This window comes from Pongo abelii, chromosome 11 (genome assembly GCF_028885655.2).
Source record: "Pongo abelii isolate AG06213 chromosome 11, NHGRI_mPonAbe1-v2.0_pri, whole genome shotgun sequence".
In the NCBI taxonomy this organism is placed as follows: domain Eukaryota; kingdom Metazoa; phylum Chordata; class Mammalia; order Primates; family Hominidae; genus Pongo; species Pongo abelii.
The window spans coordinates 62,429,811-62,455,456 of record NC_071996.2 but is presented as its reverse complement, the minus strand read 5'-3'; the positions used below and the strand labels follow the sequence as shown (position 1 = coordinate 62,455,456).

The window sequence follows — 25,646 nt, the reverse complement described above, 5'->3', positions numbered from 1 at the left end:
TTTGAAGTAGTAAAGAACAATAGAGAAAGCCCGTACCAAGATGGTGCTCAAATTCGTGTCAAGGAAGAGGTTTATAGAACAGAGGAGGAAGAGATTTTAAAGGTCATTCAGCCCCACTAATCTATTTTGCTGATAAAGAAACCAAGGCTCAGAAAACCGAAAAGGCATAGCAGGGTCAACTTGCTCCATAAATGGCAGCCACTACATGGGGCAGCTGGGTGGTTCAAGTCAATGTAGCACTTGAAAAAGAAAATGGGATACATAGAGGTTGAGAACACTTTCTTTTGTTTTAGTATAACAAACTCATTAGTAATAGGAGAGGAACAGACAATCTGGGTCAGAATAAATTAGATAAGGCCATGAAGCAGTGGCCGAGCTTCTCACCAATATCTGCTGGACAAAATGAATTCAAATCACACCATTTTCTGAACCTGAGGCTATATATATTTAAGATAGATGAATTATTACATGACAGTGTACATGTTTGAGGAGGAACATAAAGGATTTTAAAACATCCTTTTTTTCCCCAAATTTTTACCCCAATTTTACTTGTGGTCCATCCATTCTTCTGTGAGGTAGTCATTAAATAATTGAGAAGGTTGATTCTTTAATACCCCTGTAATGTGAATTATATGAGTTATGTGGTCACTCATGGAAAGTGACCTGATAGATTCCCGATTAAAGCTAGCTATGGCTTAGAATTTAGTTATTAGAGACAAAAAACTTAGCATATGTTCATAGTAATCAAAATCAAAGTTAATACCAAGATCTGGCACACCCCTGAGTCCCTAAGTTTATCCAGGATTCCAAGGCTAGAAAATTTTCCCAGTTAGAAAAATGTGCAAATTCAGACCAAAGCTTGCATTTGATTTGTTCCTTCTGGAGAAAGGAATAGCATACCCTTTTTTTTTTATTTTTATTTTATTTATTTTATTTTTTTGAGACGGAGTCTTGCTCTGTCACCCAGGCTGGAGTGCAGTGGTGCAATCTCGGCTCACTACAAGCTCCACTTCCTGGGTTCACGCCATTCTCCTGAGTAGCTGGGACTACAGGCGCCCGCCACCACACCCAGCTAATTTTTTGTTTTTGTATTTTTAGTAGAGACGGGGTTTCACCGTGTTAGCCAGGATGGTCTCAATCTCCTGAGCTTGTGATCCACCCACCTCGGCCTCCCAAAGTGCTGGGATTACAGGCATGAGGCACCGTGCCTGGCCTTTTGTTTTTTGTTTTTTTGTTTTTTTAAAAAAAGGCATCTTTAAGAAAAAAATGCTAAATATTGATTAGCTTCTTCTTCACAAATGTGAAACAACCTTCAACTAGAATGACATCCAGACATTTCTGAAGCTTCCTGGAGAAGCCTATAATGTTTATGTACAGGGATGCCCTTTTTGATCTTTTGAAACTTTGTGGGGGGATCATCATTAAGGAATAATGAACTTCATCTGCTGCAGGTTGTCTCTTCGTTTTTAGACAATAATTATTTTGGAGAAGATGCAAGAAACTGTGCTGTTTATAAGGCAAACAAAACATTGCTGCCCTTACACTGTGGTTCCAAACGTGAATGGATATGCAAAATCCCAAGAGGTAAAAATAGTAGTAAGATCTTTGCTATATGTTTGATTTCTAATAACCTCTAGTACTTTCCCAATTTAAACACCCCAAACCACAATATCAACAACCTGCCTGATAAACCAAATTACACTATTTTAGCAAAAAATGTTTCTATAGGAAATGAGAAAAGGCGACACCAATGCAGGATGCCAAGTTAGTTCATTGGGAACTAAGGTAACCAGCTAATATTGCAGAATATTTATAGTGCAAGTATAGTCGGGGAAAAATGTCACTTTGACATTACAGAGCAAATGGAATTACTTGTACAATGAGTAAGTGGAAGCACCTAGGACAGTGTGTAGCACACAGTGGCCTCAGCAAGTGCTCATGTCCTTCCTTCTTTAATCAGAAACCTCTCTGGAGCTTCCTCTTCAAGTGTGAGAACTCACCACATATTCCAAACAGCACAATGTACCTGTTTTAAAGTGATGTTTTAAAAGATGAAAGACAAAATAGTGGGTTTAGAGCTGAAGTAATTCACAGACAATGCACTTGAGAAGCAAGATCAGTCAAAGTGATTTGCTTTCACTTTGCAGATGTGAAACCCAAGATTCCGTTCTGGTACCAGTACGGTAAGAACGACTCTGGCAGCTCTTGAATTTCTAATTATTAATATATACCATATAAGTGCTACTATATACCATTAATGTGTTGTTACATTTCTCAAATCGAGCCTCTCTTTTCTTGTGTCAACCTAGAGCTAATTTGTTCAAATTAATAATTAATAAATGTAGTCATTTAATATGATTAAGGACTAGTATCGTCAATCATTTTCATGACATGCGATTTTAGAATATGTATCTATCCCTGACCTTTTAATACTAGTGAAGGTATCTTGTAAGAGATAGACCAAAGAAAAAAAGCAAGTTATGTATCTATTTATGTGCATATGTGTCTATGTGTGTGTTCAAATTTGTGTGTGTGTGTATACAATTATTTTTTAATGTTGAGTGACCAAATCACAAATTTGGGGTCAATCCTAGCATACCTATTAATCATTTCAGCATTATTTTCACTGTTTCTTTTTCTTTCAGATGTACCCTGGCTTTTTTATCAGGATGCAGAATACCTTTTTCATACCTTTGCCTCAGAATGGTTGAACTTTGAGTTTGTCTGTAGCTGGCTGCACAGTGATCTTCTCACAATTCATTCTGCACATGAGCAAGAATTCATCCACAGCAAAATAAAAGCGGTACTTGAACATAACTCACCATGAAAAATTCAGAGTTTAGCACCTTCTTTTGCCCTTGGGAGGGAGGGAGGGATAGTTTTCTCGATTTGACTTCGGATATTTATTTAAACTTCAGTAAAAGCCATAGATTTCAGTAAAGCCATAGATTTTCAAGAATTGTTTTTTTCCTATTATAGAGATTAAGAGAAAATAATGGCGATACAGGTTTACTGTATTGCTCAGTCATTTCCCTTCTCTTCATTCTTTGTTAGCAAAAATGGTGAGCACATAGAGATTGTTTCATGAGGTTCATTCGATCATTTAATCACTGGTAGAACTGGGGTTTTACCAGTGATTAAAACAGACCGAAATTCCTATCTTCGTGGAGTTTATATTCCCGTCTGGGAAGAAAGACCATAATCAATACGAGTATATAGAATTATATAATATATTAGAAAAAATAAGTGGATAAATGCCACAGAGGAAAATTAAGCTCAAATGAGGGATGAGGAATACCTGGGGGGTGTCTGGCAGTTTTAAAGTTTCAAATCTTACAAGAGTACATTGTTTTTAAGTTTGTAAAGACTAATATACAGAAAATAGTAAGGAGTAGTTATCTATTTCAACTTAAGTTAGAGAAAGGCTACTTAATTCCTTGCAGAACTAAGCTAGTAAGAAAGAAACATGCAAGACCTATTAAATAATAAAATAAGCTGGCAAAGAATAGTGTACTTTTCAGTGTGTTCCTTCAACAAGCATTCATTATCAAGTATGTGCCAGGCACTGGGATATTTGTCAAAGATGCAAAAATGTATGAGATACAGTCTCTGTTTTTAAAAAGGCTGGATATATATACTTTAAAACATTATGTTGTATACAATAAATACATACAATTTTATTGGTCAATTTTTAAAACATAAATTAAATTTAAAAACTGAAGAAGCTGGAAGTGATATGGTGTAGTAAATAGAAAGGGCACAGAAAGTACAAATTACAATGGGGGCATGAAGGCGGGAAATCCTCACTCCAAACTTTCCCTTGGAAGCTTTGAAAGCAAGAAAAAGCCATTTTCTTTTCCTGTAATTTAATCATATTTCATGACCTTCAGGAATCCTTTCTAACTCTATCATCTTTTTACATCTCTGTAAGTTGACTATAAAATGAAGCCCTGTATTAAAGCATCCTAGGCTTGTGAAAGAAATGTCTTTCCTCACAGTTCATGGGGATTTACTGTCTCTGTATCCTGTCTGCTGCACATACAGCCCATGAGGTACAAGCAGGTCAGGACTCCTGCTACATTCTGATGGAGAAACCGAGTAAAAGAGAAGTTAGATGACAATCACGTGGTCCCACAGACACTCAGTGGCAGAACAACCACTAGATGTGGAATGTTCCCCATCATAAATTTGTACACCATTTTGTCACCCTTTCACTCTTACAAATAGAACACTCAAGCCAAAACCATAATGTTCAATATGAGCATGTTCAATTCTATACCATGATGTCGGAAAATACACATTTCTTTAGCCAGACACCATACTCCTCACCTCAGAGGGCAATAACAAGAGACCAGATGAATGGCTGAAAACTAATCCATAGGCATGCAAAGTATACAACCCAAAAAGAGCTGATATTTGGCCATATTTACCATAACTGTTTCAGGTACTATGATAAGTACTAAAATGTAATCTTCCCAAGAACCCCCTGTGAGAAGTCTATTATTAGTACATTTTTACAAGTGAGGAGGCTAAGACTTCAAAGAGGTTAAGCAACTTGGTTACACAGCAGCTAAGTGGTGGAATTTGGAAAGAAACCCAGGCCATTTTACTTATCCAGTCATTTAAAAACCCTACACGGTGCTGCCTGTGACAATAGAACAGCAGTGTCAGGGCATGTAAGAGCACAATGTCTTCATTACATCAAAATGCTAGTTCCAAAATCCTCCCCAAAACATGGCTGCCAGCTTTGTCTCAGACATGAACAATGAAGGGCATCTTTGATCTTTCCAACAGAGCTTAGCTCTGCTGGGAACTTCTGTAGATCTTCTATCTTCACCTTTCCTCTTAATTCATCTCCTAATCTTTGGAAGTTGGGAAGCCAATGGGGATGGCAGAGATAATGCCTCCCATAGAAGGGAAGGGTGAAACCCCACAGGCTGAGCAGTTTGAGTCATCATAGCCACTGCCATGATCTAGTTGAGGATTCTGATCTCAAATCAGACAAACTTTATGGTGCCTTATATGGCAAAATTGTCACCTGGCCTATGACCATGTTGATGTAGAATGCCCCATCAGTTTCATGGGTAAGGTGCTAACTAATCTCCCCACTGTGCTACCAAAGAAAATTATGGGAAGGTATAGAATTTGAAAACTGAGAACGGGGCCAGGGGACTGCCCTAGTCTTTTCAGGCTGCTATAACAAAAACACTATAGACTATGCAGCTTACAAACAACAGAAAATTATTGCTCACAGTTCTGGAGGCTGGAAACTCAAGATCTAGGCATTGGCAGATTTGATGTCTGGTGAATGCCCACTTCCTGATTCATATGTATCCTTACATGGTGGAAGGGGCAAAGGAGCTCTCCAAGGTCCCCTTTTAAGGGCGCTAATCCCATTCATGAGACACCCCCGCCCCCACCCTCATGACCTTATCACCTGCCATCTGCCTTGTAATATATCACCTTGAGAGTTAGGATTTCAACAATGTAAATTTTAGGGGGACACAAACATTTAGTCTGTAGCGGGGTCCAAGGGGAAAGGATATCAAATTAGAAAGAAAGCTGTTGCTTTCCAAAAAATTCTTATTTCTGCATAATTTGTGCCTACCTTGGGCACTTATCGTTGGTGGTGGTGATAGTGGTGTTCACATTTTGTAAGAAAGAAACCCCATACCTAAGAACGTCCTACTGGAATGGGTCAATCCAGAAGTTACTTCATTCCAGGATGAGGAGCAAGATGTGTAGAGGTCATTCCACTCACTTCTGTCTCACATTTATCTTATAAATGTAGGAAGAGTACAAATAAGTAATTAAATATTTTTAAAATTACGTATGTGCTTTGTATAGCTTCCCTAAGAAGAGCAGTGATTAGAATTGTGAAAAACAAAAATAACATTTAGTTGCAGTGTCAAAAAAATTAATTATAAACAAGCAAGCTAGATACAGTTTTAAAAATCTGAAGCAAATAAAAATTTTAATAAAATGTTCCCATCTTGGAAAAAGAATGTCAATATTTTCTCTCCCACTCTTTGAGTAACAGAAGACCATAAAGCATGATTAGAGTGAATTTATTTTTTGAGCCATCTCGATAATCACATTAATGCTGAAAAAATGCTGCAAGCACTTTAGGAGTTGTTTGACACAAACTACTAGCTAATTAGTCCGCTTATCTGACATTTTTACACTGTTATGCAGTATTGTCATTTTGAAGTGGCAATTTACCATTATTATTAAATTTTTATTTCTAAATGCTTCTCAAAATACATATCAAATCTATTAGTCCTCCTCCAAAATATCATTTTGTCATTCTTGATGAGAACATTTTAAAAGATGACAGGTTGTTCTTCCTTATATTGCTTTATGGATTAATGTAGTGACTGTCACTGCGGGGTTTTGTTTGTTTTTGGTAAATGCTGCTTCCATATGATGCTAACTATAATGGCTGTTTGTAAATACCAAAACATAGTTGATGTTATAAAATGCATGTTCATATGACATTTTTTAAGCCCTGAGCTTACTTCTCTATCACATTTCTTTATGCAAACACATGTTAATAAGTCTTCTATTGTTGCGGCCTTCCTAAGCTAAAATTTCAAACATCCATTTTCACATTGGATGTTCCATGCTGGGTATCTTCTAGCATCTCCTATGAAGTTCAGTTCCGTGCCATATCACAACAGGTTGTGATGTGCCATGTGGAGGTTACCATGCCATAATTGAGGTCGTAATAAAAATGCCACTTAGGATGCAGCAGTTATAATTTCTCTTTAGAGGTCCTTAATTGGGGCAGTGAACAATCCAGGCCATGATTTCCAGTCCTGTGGCACATGAAACCTCTTTAGATTGAATGAAATTGTTGTGGTTCCCCCACTGAGTTCACAGCCAGTCTCAGTGGACCCATTCCAAAGTCTGACAATGGGAATCTGAATTCAGCCTGTTAAGAACATGTCCACGAAACAACACCTCAGGGATACAAAATTACAGTTGTTCCATCTTGCATTATTCTCAAATTGCTGATATGACAAATAGCGATGCTGTTTACAGAATAAAAATACCTGTTTATAAATTAGATTGTTAGAGGGCTATTGGGTTCTGTTGTATGGAGAGCTGAAATTCCTATGGAAAAATAATATATCTTAAAATTTCTTCTGCAGTCTTTACAGAAGAAATGAGAGTACAAATTTAAATATGTAATGCCTTCAAATTAACAGGATTTTAGCATATAAAAATTAACTTACAGTTCAACACACAACACACACACACACACACACCCCCATTAAGTATACTGATTTACAGGTCTTAGAAAAACCCTTACTGCCTCTTCCTTTTTTATAGTTAAAGAGGGAATTTCAATTTCCTGGGTCATAAGTCAGTACATCTGCCCTAATGTGTGTGTGTGTGTGTGTACATACACACACGTGTGCACATGCATGCACATAGTGCTTTAATTTTATACTTTATTGTACTTAGGTCCAAGTGATTAATAGTGGTATAAAATTAATAAAACGTAAAACAATAATTTTCTTTTTGTTGTTGTTCAAGTCTTCTATTTCCTTACTAATTTTTACTACCTTTATTCTGAACACTACAACATTACTAATACAATCTTAGATTAAGTGTTTTTTTTAATTGGTGATAACTATATCACTCTGTTAACATAGAATTTATAATCTACTAAAATTCCAATTTTTTGTTATACAGTTTAGTTTTATATTAAAAAGTACATATTTTGAAATGTGTCCATGTTGATACATATAAATCCGGTTCCTTTTTTTATTATTATACTTTAAGTTCTGGGATACATGTGCAGAACGTGCAGGTTTGTTACACAGGTATACATATGCCATGGTAGTTTGCTGTACCCATCAACCCGTCATCTACGTTAGGTATTTCCCCTAATGCTATCCCTCCCCCAGCCCCCCACCCCCCGACAGGCCCCAGTGTGTGATGTTCCCCTCCCTATGTCTATGTGTTCTCATTGTTCAGCTCCCACTTATGAGTGAGAACATGCGGTGTTTGGTTTTCTGTTCATGTGTTAGTTTGCTGAGAATGATGGTTTCCAGCTTCATCCATGTCCCTGTAAAGGACATGAACTCATCAAAAGGATAATTTTCTAGTTGTCAAACACTGGGCACTCTGTAGTATTCTTTTGTCCTATATTGTGTCTCTCTATTTGAATGGGAAGGAAAGCTTATACTGCTTAAAGCTTAACAATCAGACTAATACCTAAAATCAGTATCTTTATACTAATGATGCCTTGATACCTTGAATTGTTTTTCAAATACATGTGACATATGCAATGAATTATAAATCACCGAGAGGGTAAATAACTGAGAGGATAAGCCAATAATTTTTTGTCAGAAAATGAATTCATTTTCTAATATTACTTTTTAAAACCTTCTTAGAGAGTTAGAAACATTACTTTTCAAGTTGTATGAAACTGTTTTCCATGTTTCATTCCAGTTTTTCTTCATAATAGGAGGGAATATTTTAGAATAATGAAGTTTCAGGTTTTCTCAAGATGCTAGGCCTTAGTATACTCTTCCTTAGATAACTGGGTAAAATACTGAAGAATAGAAAGCCATTAGCAGCAACCCCATTACTCTTAATAGTGAAAAAGGAAAACAAGTAGAATAAACGCTGACTTTTTTTTTCTTTCAATAGCTATCAAAGTATGGTGCAAGTTGGTGGATTGGACTTCAAGAAGAAAGAGCCAATGATGAATTTCGGTATGAACCTAGATTCATTTGCATTTAATTTTGTTTGACAGGTTGTATTTGCAGAATTATTAGATTCAATTTTAGTGATCAATTTGTTGAATACCCTTCAATCATTATCTTTAACTTATAAATTTTCACGTCTCTAACCAAAGACATGAGTGTTTTTTAAAGAATACACATATGAAACCATCCCGACAATCTAGCCATAAACATATACATCACCTTCAAAAGTTTTCTTTCCTGCTCTATTCATTTATTTATTTATTCACTAATTCATTCATTTTTGTGATGAGAACACTTAACATAAAATCTACCCTCTTAGCTGGGCATGGTGGTTCACACCTGTAATCGCAGTACTTTGGGAGGCCAAGGAGGGTGGATCGCCTGAGGTCAGGAGTTCGAGATCAGCCTGGCCAACATGGAGAAACTCTCTCTCTACTAAAAATACAAGAATTAGCTGGGCGTAGTGGTGTGCACCTGTAGACCCAGCTACTTGGGGGGGCTAAGGCAGGAGAATCGCTTGAACCTGAGAGGCAGAGGCTGCCTTGAGTCGAGATTGTGCCACTGTACTAAGCCTGGGTGACAGAGTGAGACTCCATCTCAAAAAAAATCTACCCCCTTGGAAAAATTGTAAGTATATGATACAATATTGTTAACTATAGGCACTATGCTACATATGAGTATTTTTTTTTAATTTAATAGAATATTATATCTTCAATCCCTACCTCAGAACTCTAAGAATGATGTTGGAGACTGGACATGCAGAATGAGAGAAGACCTTAACATTTTTAATCTTCCCACAGCTGGAGAGATGGAACACCAGTGATATACCAGAACTGGGACACCGGAAGAGAAAGATCTGTGAATAATCAGAGCCAGAGATGTGGCTTTATTTCTTCTATAACAGGTTATTTTACTTACCCATTTTTGGGTTTATAATACAAACTGATAATTTTCAGGAGGGTTAAAGTCTTTTCCTTGCATCATTTCCATGAGAAGTTTCTGTTTATTTCTCTTTTCAGTTGATGTGTTCAGTTTTGTCTGCCATAAGGCTTAAGGATGGCCATTTTTTTCTGTTCAATCCATGTATTCATGTTCTCAGAAATAATTTACATCTGAGATCCTTCCTCATAAATCAAAACAGCACCAGAAATGGGCCCAATGAAACTGTTAAAGAAATATATGCCTGACAAATACTTTTTTCTATGATATTTCAATGGAAGCACTTTAAAAAAAAATCTATTCCTATATCCAATTTATAATTGGCCAGAACTTTAACCTCTGTGAAATTTACTTCCATTTTCCTATTTAATAAATGTTTTGATTCAAGTCAGTATTCTTTTTTTCTTTTACTACCTGTCATCAATTGCTGCTTGCTTTAGAATGGCAACTGTTTGCAAGTTGGATTTAGAAGCACATTTAGGTTGAAGATTGGTTTTTTAAATTCTCTTCATCAGTGCAGTGTAGTTAGTTTGATTGTCCACTCATTCCCCTTCTTTCTAACCAATAAAAGATAATGATACCCATTACTCTAACAGATTCATAACTAACCTGTGCCCCAAGCCAGGAGAGGGATAAACATGGAAAATAATTTTGGGTGTGAGGGCCTCTGCAGAGAGTTAGGAAAGGAAAATCCGTGTGGTTAATCAGCTTGCTTTTACCAGCAGGTGTCACAACAGCCTACAGAAAGGACTGTTTTGAGAGTCTGGGTGAATAGCAGCTAATCTGCATTGAAAATAGCATTCCAGCCCCTCCTTCAAAATGCCAACATCTTTTGGGCTCATATTCCTGATCTAGAAAACTGAGCCTGCCCTTGCAATTGGCATGCATTCTGCCCTGTTCTGGAATTTATGACTTGGATGCCAATAAAATGCATTCTATAATCCTTATTCTGAAAATATAACTCTTCTAAATTAAAAAAAAAAAGCAGTTAGTTTGTCGGAGGCTAAGGATTTGAGGATATTTCTTACTGAAGACATGTCTATATGTGAGTCTGGTTTATTTAAGGATCAGTAGTAAATGCTATTTTCTTGGAAATTCTTGAGTTAATTTTTCTAAATTATTATATTTTCTAAAGAATTATAAAGTAGAAATTATCTACTGTTTTAGAATCTTTTTCCTCTCTGTACATTGAAATTGAATGTTTTAAAATGAAATTGTTACCCTACAAAGTATTCTTTTGCTATACAAGTCAAATATTCTTAAGATTTTAATCAGTTCTATGATTCAAATTGCAGTATTTATTTAGATTTTTTTAATTTGCAAAATTTTTACATTCTTCAATTAAAATTACTGGTTTGGCCTTGCCCAGTTAGCGTTTGTCCCTAGAGAAATCTAAGATCAGTACTTTAGTTCAGCTTCTAGATTTTAAAAAATAAATTATGAAAAAGCATAGCAGTCATAAAAGTAGTGACCAATAGAGAATGCCTTCAAAGAATCACCATTGTTCCTAAGCCATTTCTAACCCATTTTCTCCTTCAGGACTCTGGGGTAGTGAAGAGTGTTCAGTTTCTATGCCTAGTATCTGTAAGCGAAAAAAGGTTTTGCTCATAGAGAAAAAGAAAGATACACCAAAACAACATGGAACGTGTCCCAAAGGATGGCTATATTTTAACTATAAGGTAAGCTTGTTTTTCAAAAGTTGCCTTTGTTTCTCTTTTGTAGACAGTAATTTTGGAAAGTGTTCAAAAAATGAAAGTGGCTTTTAAAAGCTGTGAGTTGTCCATAAGACCTGGAATTTTTTTGTCACAATTTTCAAGAAATTTGAGTTTTCTGTTTAGTAACAAATCTTTTGGAACAAAAGATTTTTGTCAAAAACAGCCTGGACACTTCCCCTCGTTTCTATACTCAGTTTTACTGTTGGCATAGTCATTTATTGTGCTGTATGAATGTTTCATTAGGTGTAACATATGTATGTATATGTATGTATACGTGTGTGTGCATATGCATGTGTGTGTGCATATGCATGTGTGTGTGTGCACATGTGTATGTATGTGCCTGCATGCCTGTGTGTCTAGGTTCTGCTCCCAAATAAGCTGTAAATTTCAGAGGACCCAGACTCCATCTCCTACTCTTGTGTTTTCCCTGCCTGGAGCTGGCATAGAGCTCTGCCCACTAGTGAATTGAGGGACTAATAACTTAGCTTGGTCAATGTCATCTTGAGCCTCATAAAGCTGGTGCTTCCAAGCAGATTTGAATTAAAAGAAAAAAAAATTGCCAGTGGGGATATTTTAAACCAGATTTATTATTTCTGATGCTGCCTTCAATTAAGGCCTAGACTCCCTCCACTCTTCATATTTTATAATAAAATAACTTTATAGGCCTTAGGTGGAAGTAATTAAAATGCATCCCAAATTATAATTGTTTAACTCTTAGAAAATTAAAAAACCCAAACTGTGTCATCATTTCATATGCTAATATGAAATTCCTCTTCAATTGTGGACAGCCAATTTTTAATCTAAGTGTTCAGTTATATTGGCAGGGCTTTCTCTCCTTTGTGATCTTCCTCCCATTGTTAATTTGAGAAATGAGGCCACTTGGATTTTTCACACATTCATTGAGTACCCACTAGACATTTGGCACTGACTTTTAAATTGTTTTAATATCTGGTTAATACACACAATATAGAATTCACCATTCTAGCCATTTTTGTTTACTGTTTACTAGTGTTAAATATCACATACTCACACTGTCATTCAACAAATCTCCAGACCTTTTCCGTCTTGCAAAACTGAAACTGTACCCATTAAACAACTCCCTGTTCTTCCTACCCTGAACCCCTTGGCAACTACTGTTCTACTTTCTGTGTCTTTGAATTTGACGACTTTAGATATCTCATGTAAGTGGAATCAGACAGTATTTGCCTTTTTGTGACTGGCTTATTTCACTTAGCATAATGTCCTCAAGGTTCACCCACACTGGCATGCGACAGGACTTCCTTTTGACAGTTGGACAGTATTCCATTGTATGGATATACTACATTTTGTTTATCCATTCATCCATTGGTGGACATTTGAGTTACTTCCCCTCTTAGCTAATTGATTTTATGTCTATTTCTTATAGCACTGAATTTTAAAAATATATAGAATTACTATCCTCATTTTACATATGAGAAGACAGATGCTAACAAAATTGTGTGACTTTTCTGAAACTTCATAGTGAATAAGCATCAGGCCAAGACGCACTTTTTGTTTTCTGACCCTGAGTCTGGTGGTCTTGCCCCTTTCCTATGCCTGCCACTTCACGTTGGCACTTAAGGATTGCCACTCCAGAAATGCAAATTAAAACAACAGTGAGTGATTTGCCACTGCACAGCTACTAGAATGGCCCAAATCCAGAGCACTGACAACACTACATGCTGGCAAGGAAGCCGAACAACAGGAGCTCTCATTCACTCCGGGTGGGAATGCAGAATGGTACGGCCACTGTGGAAGACAGTTTGGCAGTTTCTTACAAAACTAAACATAATTTTACCATTTGATCCAGCAATCACACTCCTTGGTATTTACCCAAAGGAGTTGAAAACTTATGTACACGTAAAAACCTGTCCATGGATATTTATAACATCTTTATTCTTAATTGCCAAAACTTGGAAGCAATCAAGATGTCCCTAGTAGGTGAATAAATAAACTTGTACAACCACACAATGGAATATTACTCAGTGCCAAAAAGAAATTAGCTATCAAGCCTTTAAAACACATGGAGGAAACTGAAATTCATATTACTAAGTGAAAGAAGCCAATCTGAAAAGCCTACAATACTGTATGATTCCAACTATACGACATTCTGGAAAAGACAAAACTAGAGAGACACTAAAAAGATCAGTGGTTGCCAGGTGTTGCAGGGAGGGAAGGATGAAGTTGTGGAAGATTCTTAGGGCAGTGAAAATTCTCTGTATGATAGCACAATGGTGGATGCATGTCATTAGACATTCGTACAAACTCATAGAATGTATAACACAAAGAGTGAACCCTAATGTAAACTATGGACTTTGGGTGGTTATGATGTGTTAATGCAGGTTCATCGATTGTAACAGATGTACCATTCTGGGGTGATGGGGCATGTTGATAATGGAGGAGGCTGTGTATGTGTGGATCAGGTGGGAAATCTCTGTACCTTCCTTTATTTTTTGAGACGGACTCTCAATCTGTCACTCAGGCTGGAATGCAGTGGCATGATCTCCCCTCACTGCAACCTTCATCTCCCAGGTTCAAGTAATTCTCTTGCCTCAGCCTCCCAAGTAGCTGGGGTTACAGGTGCCTGCCACCACGCCCGACTAATTGTCGTATTTTTAGTAGAAACAGGGTTTCACCATGCCACGCTGGTCTCGAACTCCTGACTTCAGGTGGTCCACCCGCCTCGGCCTCCCAAAGTTGTACCTTCCTCTTAACTTTGCTGTGAACCTAAAACTGCTCTTTAAAAAATGAAGTCTTTAATTTTTTTTTTAAAAAAAGAGTTGCTGTGTCAGCTTAGCCCCATGACACAATGAGCTCAGTGGCACCGTGAGATATTTTCTAGAATAGTGTAATTGTACTCTAAAACTTTACTATACTAATGAGGTACACTATTTTTTAATCATTGATACTTTCTGTATACTTCCCATTTTCTCAAACTATAAAATCTTTCTACCAGGTATAAATTATTTTCACATTTCAGTATGAGAAACTTGTAGCTAATATTCAATAAGACACTGAGTATTACTAAGTCTTTTATTAAAACCTTTGGCAATTAGTTTTTTAAAGCATCTTTATGGTCATAAATAATGTAACATAACATTTTCCATTTTAACCATCATTGAGTGTACAACTCAATGGCATTAACTACATGCACAATGTTATACAACCATCATCTCTATTTCCAAAACATTCTCACTATCCCAAACAGAGACTCTGTAACCATTAAGCACTAACTTCCTGTTCCCCATCCCCTGGTAACCTCTAATCTATTATCTATCTCTGTGAATGTGCCTATTCTAGATATTTCATATTAGCGAACTCATACAATATTTGTCCTTGTGTCTGGCCTATTCGCATGATGTTTTCAAGGTTCATTTGTGCTTTAGCATATATCAAAATTTCATTCCTTCTTGTTGCTGAATAATATTCCTGTGTGGCACGGGCGTTTGTGTATATGTGTGAATATTGCACATTTTGTTTATTCATTCATCTGTTGATGGGCACTTGGGTTGTTTTCACCTTTTGACTATTGTGAATAATGCTTCAATGAACATTGGTGTGTAAGTCTCTGTTTGAGTCCCTATTTTCAATTCTTTTGAATGTATACCTATGAATGGAATTGTTGGGTTATATGGTAATTCAGTAGTTAGTTTTTTGAGGAACTGACAAATGTTCTTCCACAGTGACCAAACCATTTTACAATCCTGCTAGCCGTGTGTGAGGGTTTCAATTTCGCCACATCTTTGCCAACTCTGGCTATTATATAGCCATCCTAGAGCATGTTAGGTGTTATTCCATTGTGATTTTGATTTGCATTTCTCTATTATCTGATGAAGTTGAGCATCTTTTCATGTGCTTGTTAGCCATTTGTTTATCTTCTTTGGAAAAATGTCTATTAAAGTCCTTTGTCCATTTTTAAATTGGATCATTTGCCTTTTTATTGTTGAGTTATAGGAATTCCTTATATATTCTAAATATTAAACCCCATCCAATATATGATTTATAAGTATTTTCCACCATTCTGTAGGTTGTCTTTTAACTTTCTTGATAATGTCCTTTGATGCACAAAAGTTTTTAATTTTGATGAAGCCCAATTATCTACTTTTTGTTTTGTCACTTGTGCTTTTGGTATCATACTTAAGAATTCACTGCCAAATCCAAGGTAATGAAGATTTGCCCCTGTGTGTTTGTCTAAGAGCTTTATGGTTTTAGCATTTATATTTAGATTGTTGATCCATTTTGAATTCACTCCAGTATGTGACAATTATTTTTTCGCAACTGTTAGAACAAGTTTATCCTGGCATGGTCTCTAGGGAACAGGCATAAAGGAATGCCTAGCTAATCCCCAAATCACATTTCTGGTACAGATATTGAACAACCCAAAAGCATGAACACAACTGTCCTAGTTACTAACTCATGCCTCCTCTCATGTGTAAAAGAGGATTTTTTTATACTTTAAGTTCTGGGGTACATGTGTAGAACATGCAATTTTGTTACATAGATATACACGTGCCATGGTGGTTTGCTGCACCCATCAACCCATCACCCACATTAGGTATTGCTCCTAATGTTATCCCTCCCCTAGGCCCCCAGCCCCCGACAGGCCCTGGTGTGTGATGTTCCCCTCCCTATGTCCATGTGTTCTCATTATTCAACTCCCATTTATGAGTGAGAACTTGTGGTGTTTGGTTTTCTGTTCTTGTGTTAGTTTGCTGAGAATGATGGTTTCCAGCTTCATCCATGTCCCTGCAAAGGACATGAACTCATCCTTTTTATGGCTGCATAGTATTCCATGGTGTTTATGTGCCACATTTTCTTTATCCAGCCTATCACTGATGGACATTTGGGTTGGTTCCATGTCTTTGCTATTGTGAATAGTGCTGCAATAAACATACGTGTGCATGTGTCTTTATAGCAGCATGATTTCTAATCCTTTGGGTATATAGCCAGTAATGGGATTGCTGGGTCAAATGGTATTTTTAGTTCTAGATCCTTGAGGAATCACCACACTGTCTTTCACAAAGGTTGAACTAATTTATACTCCCACCAACAGTGTAAGTGTTCATATTTCTCCACATCCTCTGCAGCACCTGTTGTTTCCTGACTTTTTAAGATCGCCGTTCTAACTGGCCTGACATGGTATCTCATTGTGGTTTTGATTTGCATTTCTCTAATGACAAGTGATGATGAATATTTTTTCATATGTCTGTTGGCTGCATAATGTCTTCTTTTGAGAAGTGTCTGTTCATCTCCTTTGCCCACTTTTTGATGGGGTTGTTTGTTTTTTTCTTGTAAATTTGTTTAAGTTCTTTGTAGATTCTGGATATTAGACCTTTGTCAGACGGATAGATTGCAAAAATTTTCTCCCATTCTGTAGGTTGCCTGTTTACTCTGATGATAGTTTCTTTTGCTGTGCAGAAGCTCTTTAGTTTAATTAGATCCCTTTTGTGTATTTCGGCTTTTGTTGCCATTGCTTTTGATGTTTTAGGCATGAAGTCTTTGCCCATGCCTATATCCTGAATGGTATTGCCCAGGTTTTCTTCTAGGATTAAAAGAGGATATTTTAAGGAAATTAATGACAAGTCAAATCCTTAGCATTTGATAAATAATTCTTAGAAAGCTGGAATCGTTGTTTCTGGTTCAGCCTTTTGCTATTATCCTTCCCCGAAACTTGATTTTTACCCACATAGTTCAGCTCCATCCCATGTGTCCTCCTGTGCACACGTAGAGAGTATGTATCTATGGGAATGGTGGCAGTGATGGCAGAGCAGACCCAAGGCAAAAGAGCAAGTGAATGCTTCCTATGAAAGGAATAGAGAAGGGCATAAATATGTGCATGAGAATGGCGGGGAGGGGAGGCGCCTTCTGAAGCTAGCCCTGGGGCATGATTAAAACATCCTCATGTAGCTCAGAGTTATAAAAAAAAATTATTGATAACTAACAGCTAGATCAGTAGTTTTCAGCCCTGGTCAAATATTAAGAATCAGCAGGTGAGCTTTTTAAAAACATCAAGGTGCAGGAGATGTCCTGAAGATTCTGATTTAGCTGATCTGCATGGGATCCAGACATCTGTATTTTTTTAAAGCTCCCTCAGTTATTGTAATGTGTGGCCAATATTTGCCCAGCAATTCAACAGTCATAGTTCCACAACTCTTTCTTCAAGGCATTAGGAGAATTTGATTACAAAGGATATCATCACAGCAGGCTTCATGAGTAGGTGGCAATTCACCTGGCACAATGTCAGAGTCACCATGCATGTCTCCGCAACCACAGTGCCTTCTCCTGCACATTAATGCCTAAAATTCCACCACTGGAGTTTCTCTCCTTTGTCTCAACACTTTCCATTATTTTTAAAAGGGAAATATTTTTGAGATTGCCTCATCTGTCATCTACACCTTGTTACAAGTAAGTTTATCAGATTATTAGGAAAACTGTTAATAGGAGAGTTGATAGCTGAGAGGAGTGGGATGGTTTTTCCCTATTAACAAATAAAGCTACAGAAGGAAAACTGGGAGATAGCAATGATGGACCTTCTTTACTTCACAATTCTGAAATGAGTTCCAATATATTATGTCCCATTAAACTTTGCTTATTGTTTGTGAATTTCCTAGGACTGATTTTTATTGGTTATTTCTAAGGAAAAAAATCCCACTTTGTTGACAAATTAACCACCTTTTAGAGTTTTTAAAACTGAGATACACAGAAATTAAGCATCTTTTCTAATGTCTCATAAATAGTTTTCTCTGTGTTTGACAATGTAAAAGAGGTTTGACCAGGGATTTACCCAGGAAGAATGAGTCATCTAAGATACTTGTCCCAGCAGATCTGTGGGAGGAAGAAATTCTAAGTGTGTGTGTGTGTGATTAACTCTTGTGCTTCTACTTACATATTTTTATTCAAGACCTGGATTGAGTGGTAATGGCTGCTTTGCACCGTCTAGTTTGGGATTAGTCAATATTTGATTTTGTGCATAACATAGTTTTTTCTTAAAAATACTCTCACCTCTTTTTGGAACTTATTCAAATTGGAGCACCTTATTCATTCATTCATTTACTACCTGGATGTCGGGAATTCAGTGGTGACGAAAAACAGACACAGCCCCTTCTCTTTTGGCGCTTACACACTAGAGGGAGAACAAACATTAGTAAATCGATGAGGAAAATGGCTGTGTAATTTAAAACTGTGGTGTACGTGATGAAGGAAAGTTATGTGGTTCTAGAAAAGTGTATAGCCAGAGGACCTGACTGAAGTGATCAGAAAGGCAGGGAACATTAAAAATAGGGGGAGCCGCATGTGCTAAGGTCCTGCAGCAAGTTGGGAGTGTGACATTTAAGAAACTAAAGAACGCATAGAGAACTAGAGTGGCCGAAGGTGAGACAAAAGAAGTGGAAAGAGTGATACCGTGTTGGACTTCTGGCCTCTATCCTAAGAGCAGTGGGAAACGTTTCTTGACGGGTTTAAAACTAAAGAAGGACATGACCAGGACCAAATTTTAAAAAGTTACTCTAGATGTAGTGCCAAGGATATATGGGAGAAGGGCAAGGGTGAGAAAGGTAAGGGCAGTTAGGAAGCTATTGCTGTAGTGCAGGCAAGAGATTAGTAGGTTGGGCTAAGATGGTGGTGGCAGAGACCATGAGGCAGTGGGAATGGGGGATGGGTGAGGGGGCTTTTTGGGAAATGAGATGTCCAAATGGTATGGCTGTTGGGGAGATGGAGTGGGAAGGTAAGGATGCCTCTGAGGCTTCAGGCTTATTATATGTGTATAAGTGCATGCTGACTGTGCCATTCACTGTGAGTAGGAACACTGGGAAAGGACCAAGTTTGGAGGGAACTGAATTTCATTTTCAAATATTGAGCTAGAAATGATTTTGAGACAAAAAGAATTTTATATTGAAAACCCATTTAGAATATAGTAGGACCCCATTAATTCACAGTAATAATCAGAGATGCATTAAACTTGATCACATTTTGCAAATTAGTAAGTAAACAGTTTTAAATTAAGGATGCTGTACTTCATCTTGCTGCTTTGCCTTAATTATTAATGACACAATTTCGGAGTGTGTTAGTAAATATGTTATATTTTTAGAAACAATGAAGTCGTGGTAATGGGAGGCCACACTTCTGTAGTCAAGCTAGTAAATCCTGGCTGAGGCAAACATAGAGGAAGCAGAGGAGGTATTTTTCTGGAGAGATTTATCGAGCTAACTGAACCAATGAGGTTCATTGGTATTTATGAATGGTTCATTAGTGTAACTATCTGAACACAAGGTGAATTCACATTAAATGATAAGACTTCCCAATAATTAATATGTGCCACTCTTTAGAATCTGTAATTAGAGGAAAGAGGCAAAATGAAAGGAAATAGATAAAAGGATAGTTGTTATAAAATTAAACTCCTTGAAAGCCAATTCAGTTTATTTGTGAAGCAAACAAGACAAAAAGGACCAGAAGAACTGAAAATGTATTTTCTCTCTTAGTTGGCAACTCAACTTCAAGCTAGTTCAGGGTTTCTGGTTTTTATCCTAAGAGCAGTGGAAAATTCCTGAAGGGTTTAAACTAAAGGGTGACATGATCAGGACTGAGTTTTAAAAAGAATTACCTTACACTATTGACATTTGGGGTCAGATAATTCTTTCTTTTGGAAGACTGACCTGACCTGTGCTTTGCAAATGGTTAGCAGCATCCTTGTCTCTACCCACTAGTTGCCAATAGCCATCCCCTCCCCAATTGTAACAGTGAAAAATATCTGCAGGCATTATCAAAATATACCCTGAGGGGCAAAATTGTCCTATTGGAGAACCACTGAGCTAAATTTAGAATGACTGACAATGTCATTTGACAACCATTTTAGGGTCTGTTGGCTTTTATTTTGCTTAATAAATGTTTACTAGGGACCTTCTCTGGTGTGATGTTCAAAGAGGAGTAAGACTTAGTCTCTCTGCTTTTAAGAGGTATATGATGGTGGGGAAGGGGTGGAGAACTGAAAAATTTGGAAATTAAAGAATGATGGGGAAAGATATTATATTAGACCAGTCTTGCATTTCTATAAAGGAATACCTGAGACTGGGTAACTGATAAAGAAAATAGGTTTATTTTGACTTACAGTTCCGCAGGCTGTACAAGAAGCACGGTGCCGGCACCTGCTACTGGTGAGGGCCTCAGGAAGCTTATAATCATGGCAGAAGGTAACAGGGAACCAGCATGTCACATGGCAAGAGCAAGAGCAAGAGGGTGAGGTGAGAGGAGGTTCCAGACTTTTAAACAATCAGATCTCACGTGAACTGAGAATTCATTGATCACCTAGGGGATGGTTCTAAGCCTTCACGAGGGATCTGCCCCATGATCCAATCACCTCCCACCAGGCCTCACCTTCAACACTGGGAATTACATTTCAACATGAGAGTTGCAGGGAACAGACATCCAAACTATATCAGGTATCATTCCAGAATAAGGTAGGAAAGGATGCTTGTTCAAGTGTAGGTTTCCACACTAACCTAGAATTATCCTGTAGTGGCGAGATCTTAGGATCTGACCTATCAATGACTAGGGTTATCTGTGTTCATTGATGAGAGAATTGAATATGAGAGAAGAAACCCCAGCAAGTTCCAGATGAAACATCCTTTGCATAAAGTTTCTCCTGACCTCTCTGGAATTTTGCCCGATCCATTATAACCTTTCTCTTCTATCTTTTCCTCTCACCTAACTCCATCTGGTCCTACCAACATTCTTAAATTTCATCGAACTTTCGGGGAAAAACAAACAAACTTATTTTCAACCCTGCCTGTCCTGCCAAGTATGTATCATTCCATTTCTCATCCCATCCCATAAGAAAGAAACCTCTGTGGCAGGGCGCGGTGGCTCACACCTGTAATCCCAGCTCTTTGGGAGGCCAAGGCAGATGGATCACAAGGTCAAGAGATCAAGACCATCCTGGCCAACATGATGAAACCCCATCTCCACTAAAAATACAAAAATTACCCAGGCATGGTGGTGTGCACCTGTAGTCCCAGTTACTCAGGAGGCTGAGGCAGGAGAATCACTTGAACCCAGGAGGCAGAGGTTGCAGTGAACCGAGATCTCACCACTGCACTCCAGCCTGGACAACAGAGCAAGACTCCGTCTCAAAAAAATAAAAAAAGGAAAGAAAAGAAACCTCTGCCATAATGCAGACATGATTCTCTCTTGCATAACACTCAACTTTTATTGCCAAATTCCTTTTTTGTGTTCCCTTTAACATTGATGGCCAACCTTCCCCTTCATTTCTACTTCTTCCCAGGTTTCTTTGGTCATACCCTTGCTTTCTGTCCCACTGGGATCATTTATTTTTCTTCTCTGGCTCTTCCCAATAGACTTAGTGACCAAATGGCTGACGCAAGTATTTAGTGAATTTAAACACCTGATGTGTTTGACTCCCCATTATTTCTCTCTCACTTAAAGTAAGGAGGTGTGTTTGTAAATAAAATTGAACTAAGCTGTTCATTGCCACCCCCAGAATGGTTTTTTTTTTAGATTAAATGTGCCCGTGTAAACTTTGTAATCAGAGTGGCTCCTTTTTAGGAAGAATACTACTTTTCATTGTGCTGAAGGCACTGTTCTGACATTTCACTGACAAAACGCATCCCTGCTTCTGTTCCTGCCTGCTGCAAATGCAGGCAAGTCATTAACTCACCCTGAAAGCTGCTCCTCTTTGTTTTACTGTAACACCTTTGGAGGAGTTGAAAGAAAAATGAGTTCTTTCTGCCCAAGAAAATTATAAAGAATTTTCAAAGCTGATATTCAGTGTCTTTGGGAAATTTTTAATTCACTTAGAAAAATACAGAAATGAATGTTTTGTTTTGACATTTTTTGATAGTGCCTTCTGCTGAATATCCCCAAAGACCCAAATAGTTGGAAGAACTGGATGCATGCTCAACATTTCTGTGCTGAAGAAGGGGGGACCTTGGTCGCCATTGAAAGTGAGGTTGAGCAAGGTAGAGTACTCAAGATCCAACCAGGCCAAGATAACCATTTTTATTCAAGTATTTATTAAAATATCCCCCCACCTATACTAACATTCCCAAATCAACATTTAAAATATTGTGTTGCTGATGATACACAAGTTTTCAGTTTGATCCATAGGTTTTATTTCATGATATCTGTAAAAGTTAGTGTACTGCATTGCTTATAAACTGCTGGGTTTTGGAGCCTTTTCTCTCACCAGTAGCAGTGGAATATAGGACGTATTTATGGCCTGTATTTCAAAATGGCTAAAAGCTATGATCTACATGTAACTGCATGGTATGATTTTTAGATCCCTTTAGATTTACCTACATGCTTTTATTTGATATTTAAACAATTATATACTTTAGTTTAAATATAGCAGATAAATTCTCTTTTGTTTAGAAAGTTAATTAATGAACACTGGAAATTGTTTTGTTAATGATATGATGAAATCTCAGGTTATCCAGCTAATTTCTGTCAATTTAAACTAAAACAAAAATGAAAGAAACTGCATTACCTTAACAAGGATAAAGTAACAAATTCCTATAAATGATTCATAATTATGTTTTGCTGGCATTTAAATATAATCATAGCTATAAATAAGATGCAGTAATTACCCAAATGCTTTCTACAGTATTAAATTAGATAATGTATTCCTGTTTTTCAGCTTTCATTACTATGAATCTTTTTGGCCAGACCACTAATGTGTGGATAGGTTTACAAAATGATGATTATGAAACATGGCTAAATGGAAAGCCTGTGGTATATTCTAACTGGTCTCCATTTGATATAATAAATGTAAGTTTTAAGATTTATTTTTTGGAGATCACTTTGACAAGATATTTTATTCAAGACTTGTTTACTAAAGCTTTTTTTATTTCCCATATTTTGTAGGTATAAATTTATATTAGTTATTAATATATTAATTTTTAATGTAATTTTATATAATTTTATGTGTTCTATTAATATAATTACTCATCACCATAATTGTTTATTTTGTAGGTTATGAAATGACTTGTGAATAAGTTTATTAAATGCGAATAAAGGAATAATGGTGTCTTAATTTTAAAAATAGTGTTCTTAATAAAAATTTTAATGTTATAATAATGCTATATGTTATCATACTTTTGATAACGTGTATTATTTTAAAGATTCCAAGTCACAATACCACTGACGTTCAGAAACACATTCCTCTCTGTGCCTTGCTCTCAAGTAATCCTAATTTTCATTTCACTGGAAAATGGTATTTTGAAGACTGTGGAAAGGAAGGCTATGGGTTTGTTTGTGAAAAAATGCAAGGTAAGAAATATTTGGTTTTTTCTTCCTTTCATTTCCAAAGTCCATCCTCCTCTTTCACGTTGCTTTTACACAGCTGTGTAGCTAACAGTTTCCCGGCTGACAGCGTCAGGCACTTCTTCTTTGGCTTTACATAAGTTTAGTTATTTCATCTCCTCTACCCTAGGCTTATGCCCTTTAGTGGGATTCTAAGGACTGCCGAGGCCACTTGAGTGATGACCAAATTTATGTATCTATCTTAGTCATATTAAATGGCTTTACTGCTTCATTCTGGGATTATGTATCTGTTCAGATAATTTTTAAAGGTCACTGAGAAAATGTTGGGAAAGAATCAGGGAAATAAACCAACTCATATTTGCTCCTTTTTTGGAACCCTGAAAATGGTCTCTGTGGCTAAATGTGGCATGCAGCAAGCTTCTAGATCTGATGGGCAGAACCCCCAAATGGTTTCTGTGTGAAATGCCAAAGCCACACTATTACAAATAGCCAGCAGGGCCAATGAGTAGTGTGAATGCACTATAACTGACCTTGAGTAGTATAAATAAAAACAACAGCAGCTCATGCTTTTACTGAATGCTGGGTATCTCTGTCCGCACTACCCAAGAAAGCCATAGGTGGTGTCTAGAGCTGTATGGAACTCTGGGCAGCCTAGCATATATATATATATGTACATACACTTATTTGGAATAGGAATTTTACTTCTTAATGTGGCATACGTGTTAAGTCTCTAATGTTAACATCAACCCATCCTCAAAAAAGCAGTGCCAGAGAAGCTCCATTTCTGGTTCTCAGTTACCACTTAAACATTATAGTGGTCAGGAACTGAAAAAAAGATACTAGATCTGTAACAGCAAGAGTAATATGGGAACAGCAGAGCCTTGTAGGGAAAGAAATAATATGAACATGCCAGGTACTTACACACTTATGATGTACCTGACCCTGTGCCTTGAGTGCATGCACGGTATGCCATAAAATCCTCAAGACAGTTCTATGAAGTAGGTAAAAGTCTCCCATTTTACAGATGAGGAACTTGAGGCTTAAAAACATAAGTAATCCTTGCTGGGCACAGTGGCTCACGTCAGTAATCCTAGCACTTTGGAGGACCAAGGCGAGTGGATTGACTGAGCTCAGGAGTTCAAGACCAGCCTGAGCAACATGGTGAAACCACGTCTCTACTAAAATACAAAAAATTAGCATGGCGTGGTGGTGGGCACCTGTAGTCCTAGTTACTAGGGAGGCTGAGGCATGAGAATCGCTTGAACCCAGGAGGCGGCGGTTGCAGTGAGCAGAGATCGCACCACTGCACTCCAGCCTGGGCTACAGAGCAAGACTCTGTCTCCAGGAAAACAAAACAAAAATAACACAATCAAGGTGTCTCAGTTAAACACAATGATTCTATTCCACTACCTTGATGTTTATTTATTCTTGGAATGTGCCCTCTGATCACTTTCTCTCTTTGGTATTTTTGGGACTAACAGTGTAGATTTTCCTTTAGAGATAGTACAGAATAGTGGTGATTGAGAGCACAGGCACTGGAGTGCCTACCACACATGGGTTCCCACCCTTCTTTGTAGATAAGCTTCAGTCAAGTTACTTATCTTCTGTGATCATGATTTCTGCATCTGCAAAATGTGGTAATAGCCATCTCACACACTCTATGTATGTATAACACTTAGCATACTTCTAGCTATATTTAACAAACGATAGAGTTTTTTTATTATTTCCAGAAAGTATTGTTCAACTACACTAGTTATTGTAGCCAACAATAAATATTCAAGTTCTGCTCCTCGTCTCTGTTTGTCAGATACATATGTGCTTACATTGGACTTGAGCCCGAAGTCTTTTATCTGCCAAAAAAATTAAGAAACTGAATAAGAAGAGACACAAGGGCAAAGCAAGACTCCCCAGTTTAGAACTTGGTTTCCAATAGATCTTTCTTTTTCAGGGCAATGGGTGGCAAAACCATGCTGCTCAA

The 25,646-nt window shown here is 37.3% G+C and overlaps 1 protein-coding gene across 5 annotated transcripts in view; it reads left to right on the top strand.

Annotated features, from left to right (window-relative positions):
- The window catches only part of PLA2R1 (phospholipase A2 receptor 1), a 127,500-nt gene that overhangs the window by 81,969 nt on the left and 19,885 nt on the right, over positions 1–25,646 (top strand). For 4 of the 5 annotated variants that reach the window (XM_024242963.3, XM_024242964.3, XM_024242962.3 and 1 more), the window contains 9 exon segments: positions 1,452–1,584; positions 2,148–2,183; positions 2,646–2,803; positions 8,665–8,729; positions 9,524–9,627; positions 11,202–11,341; positions 22,248–22,365; positions 23,043–23,173; positions 23,527–23,674. In XM_024242963.3, the coding sequence (XP_024098731.3) occupies positions 1,452–1,584; positions 2,148–2,183; positions 2,646–2,803; positions 8,665–8,729; positions 9,524–9,627; positions 11,202–11,341; positions 22,248–22,365; positions 23,043–23,173; positions 23,527–23,674 (1,033 nt within the window). 5 annotated transcript variants of the gene reach the window in all.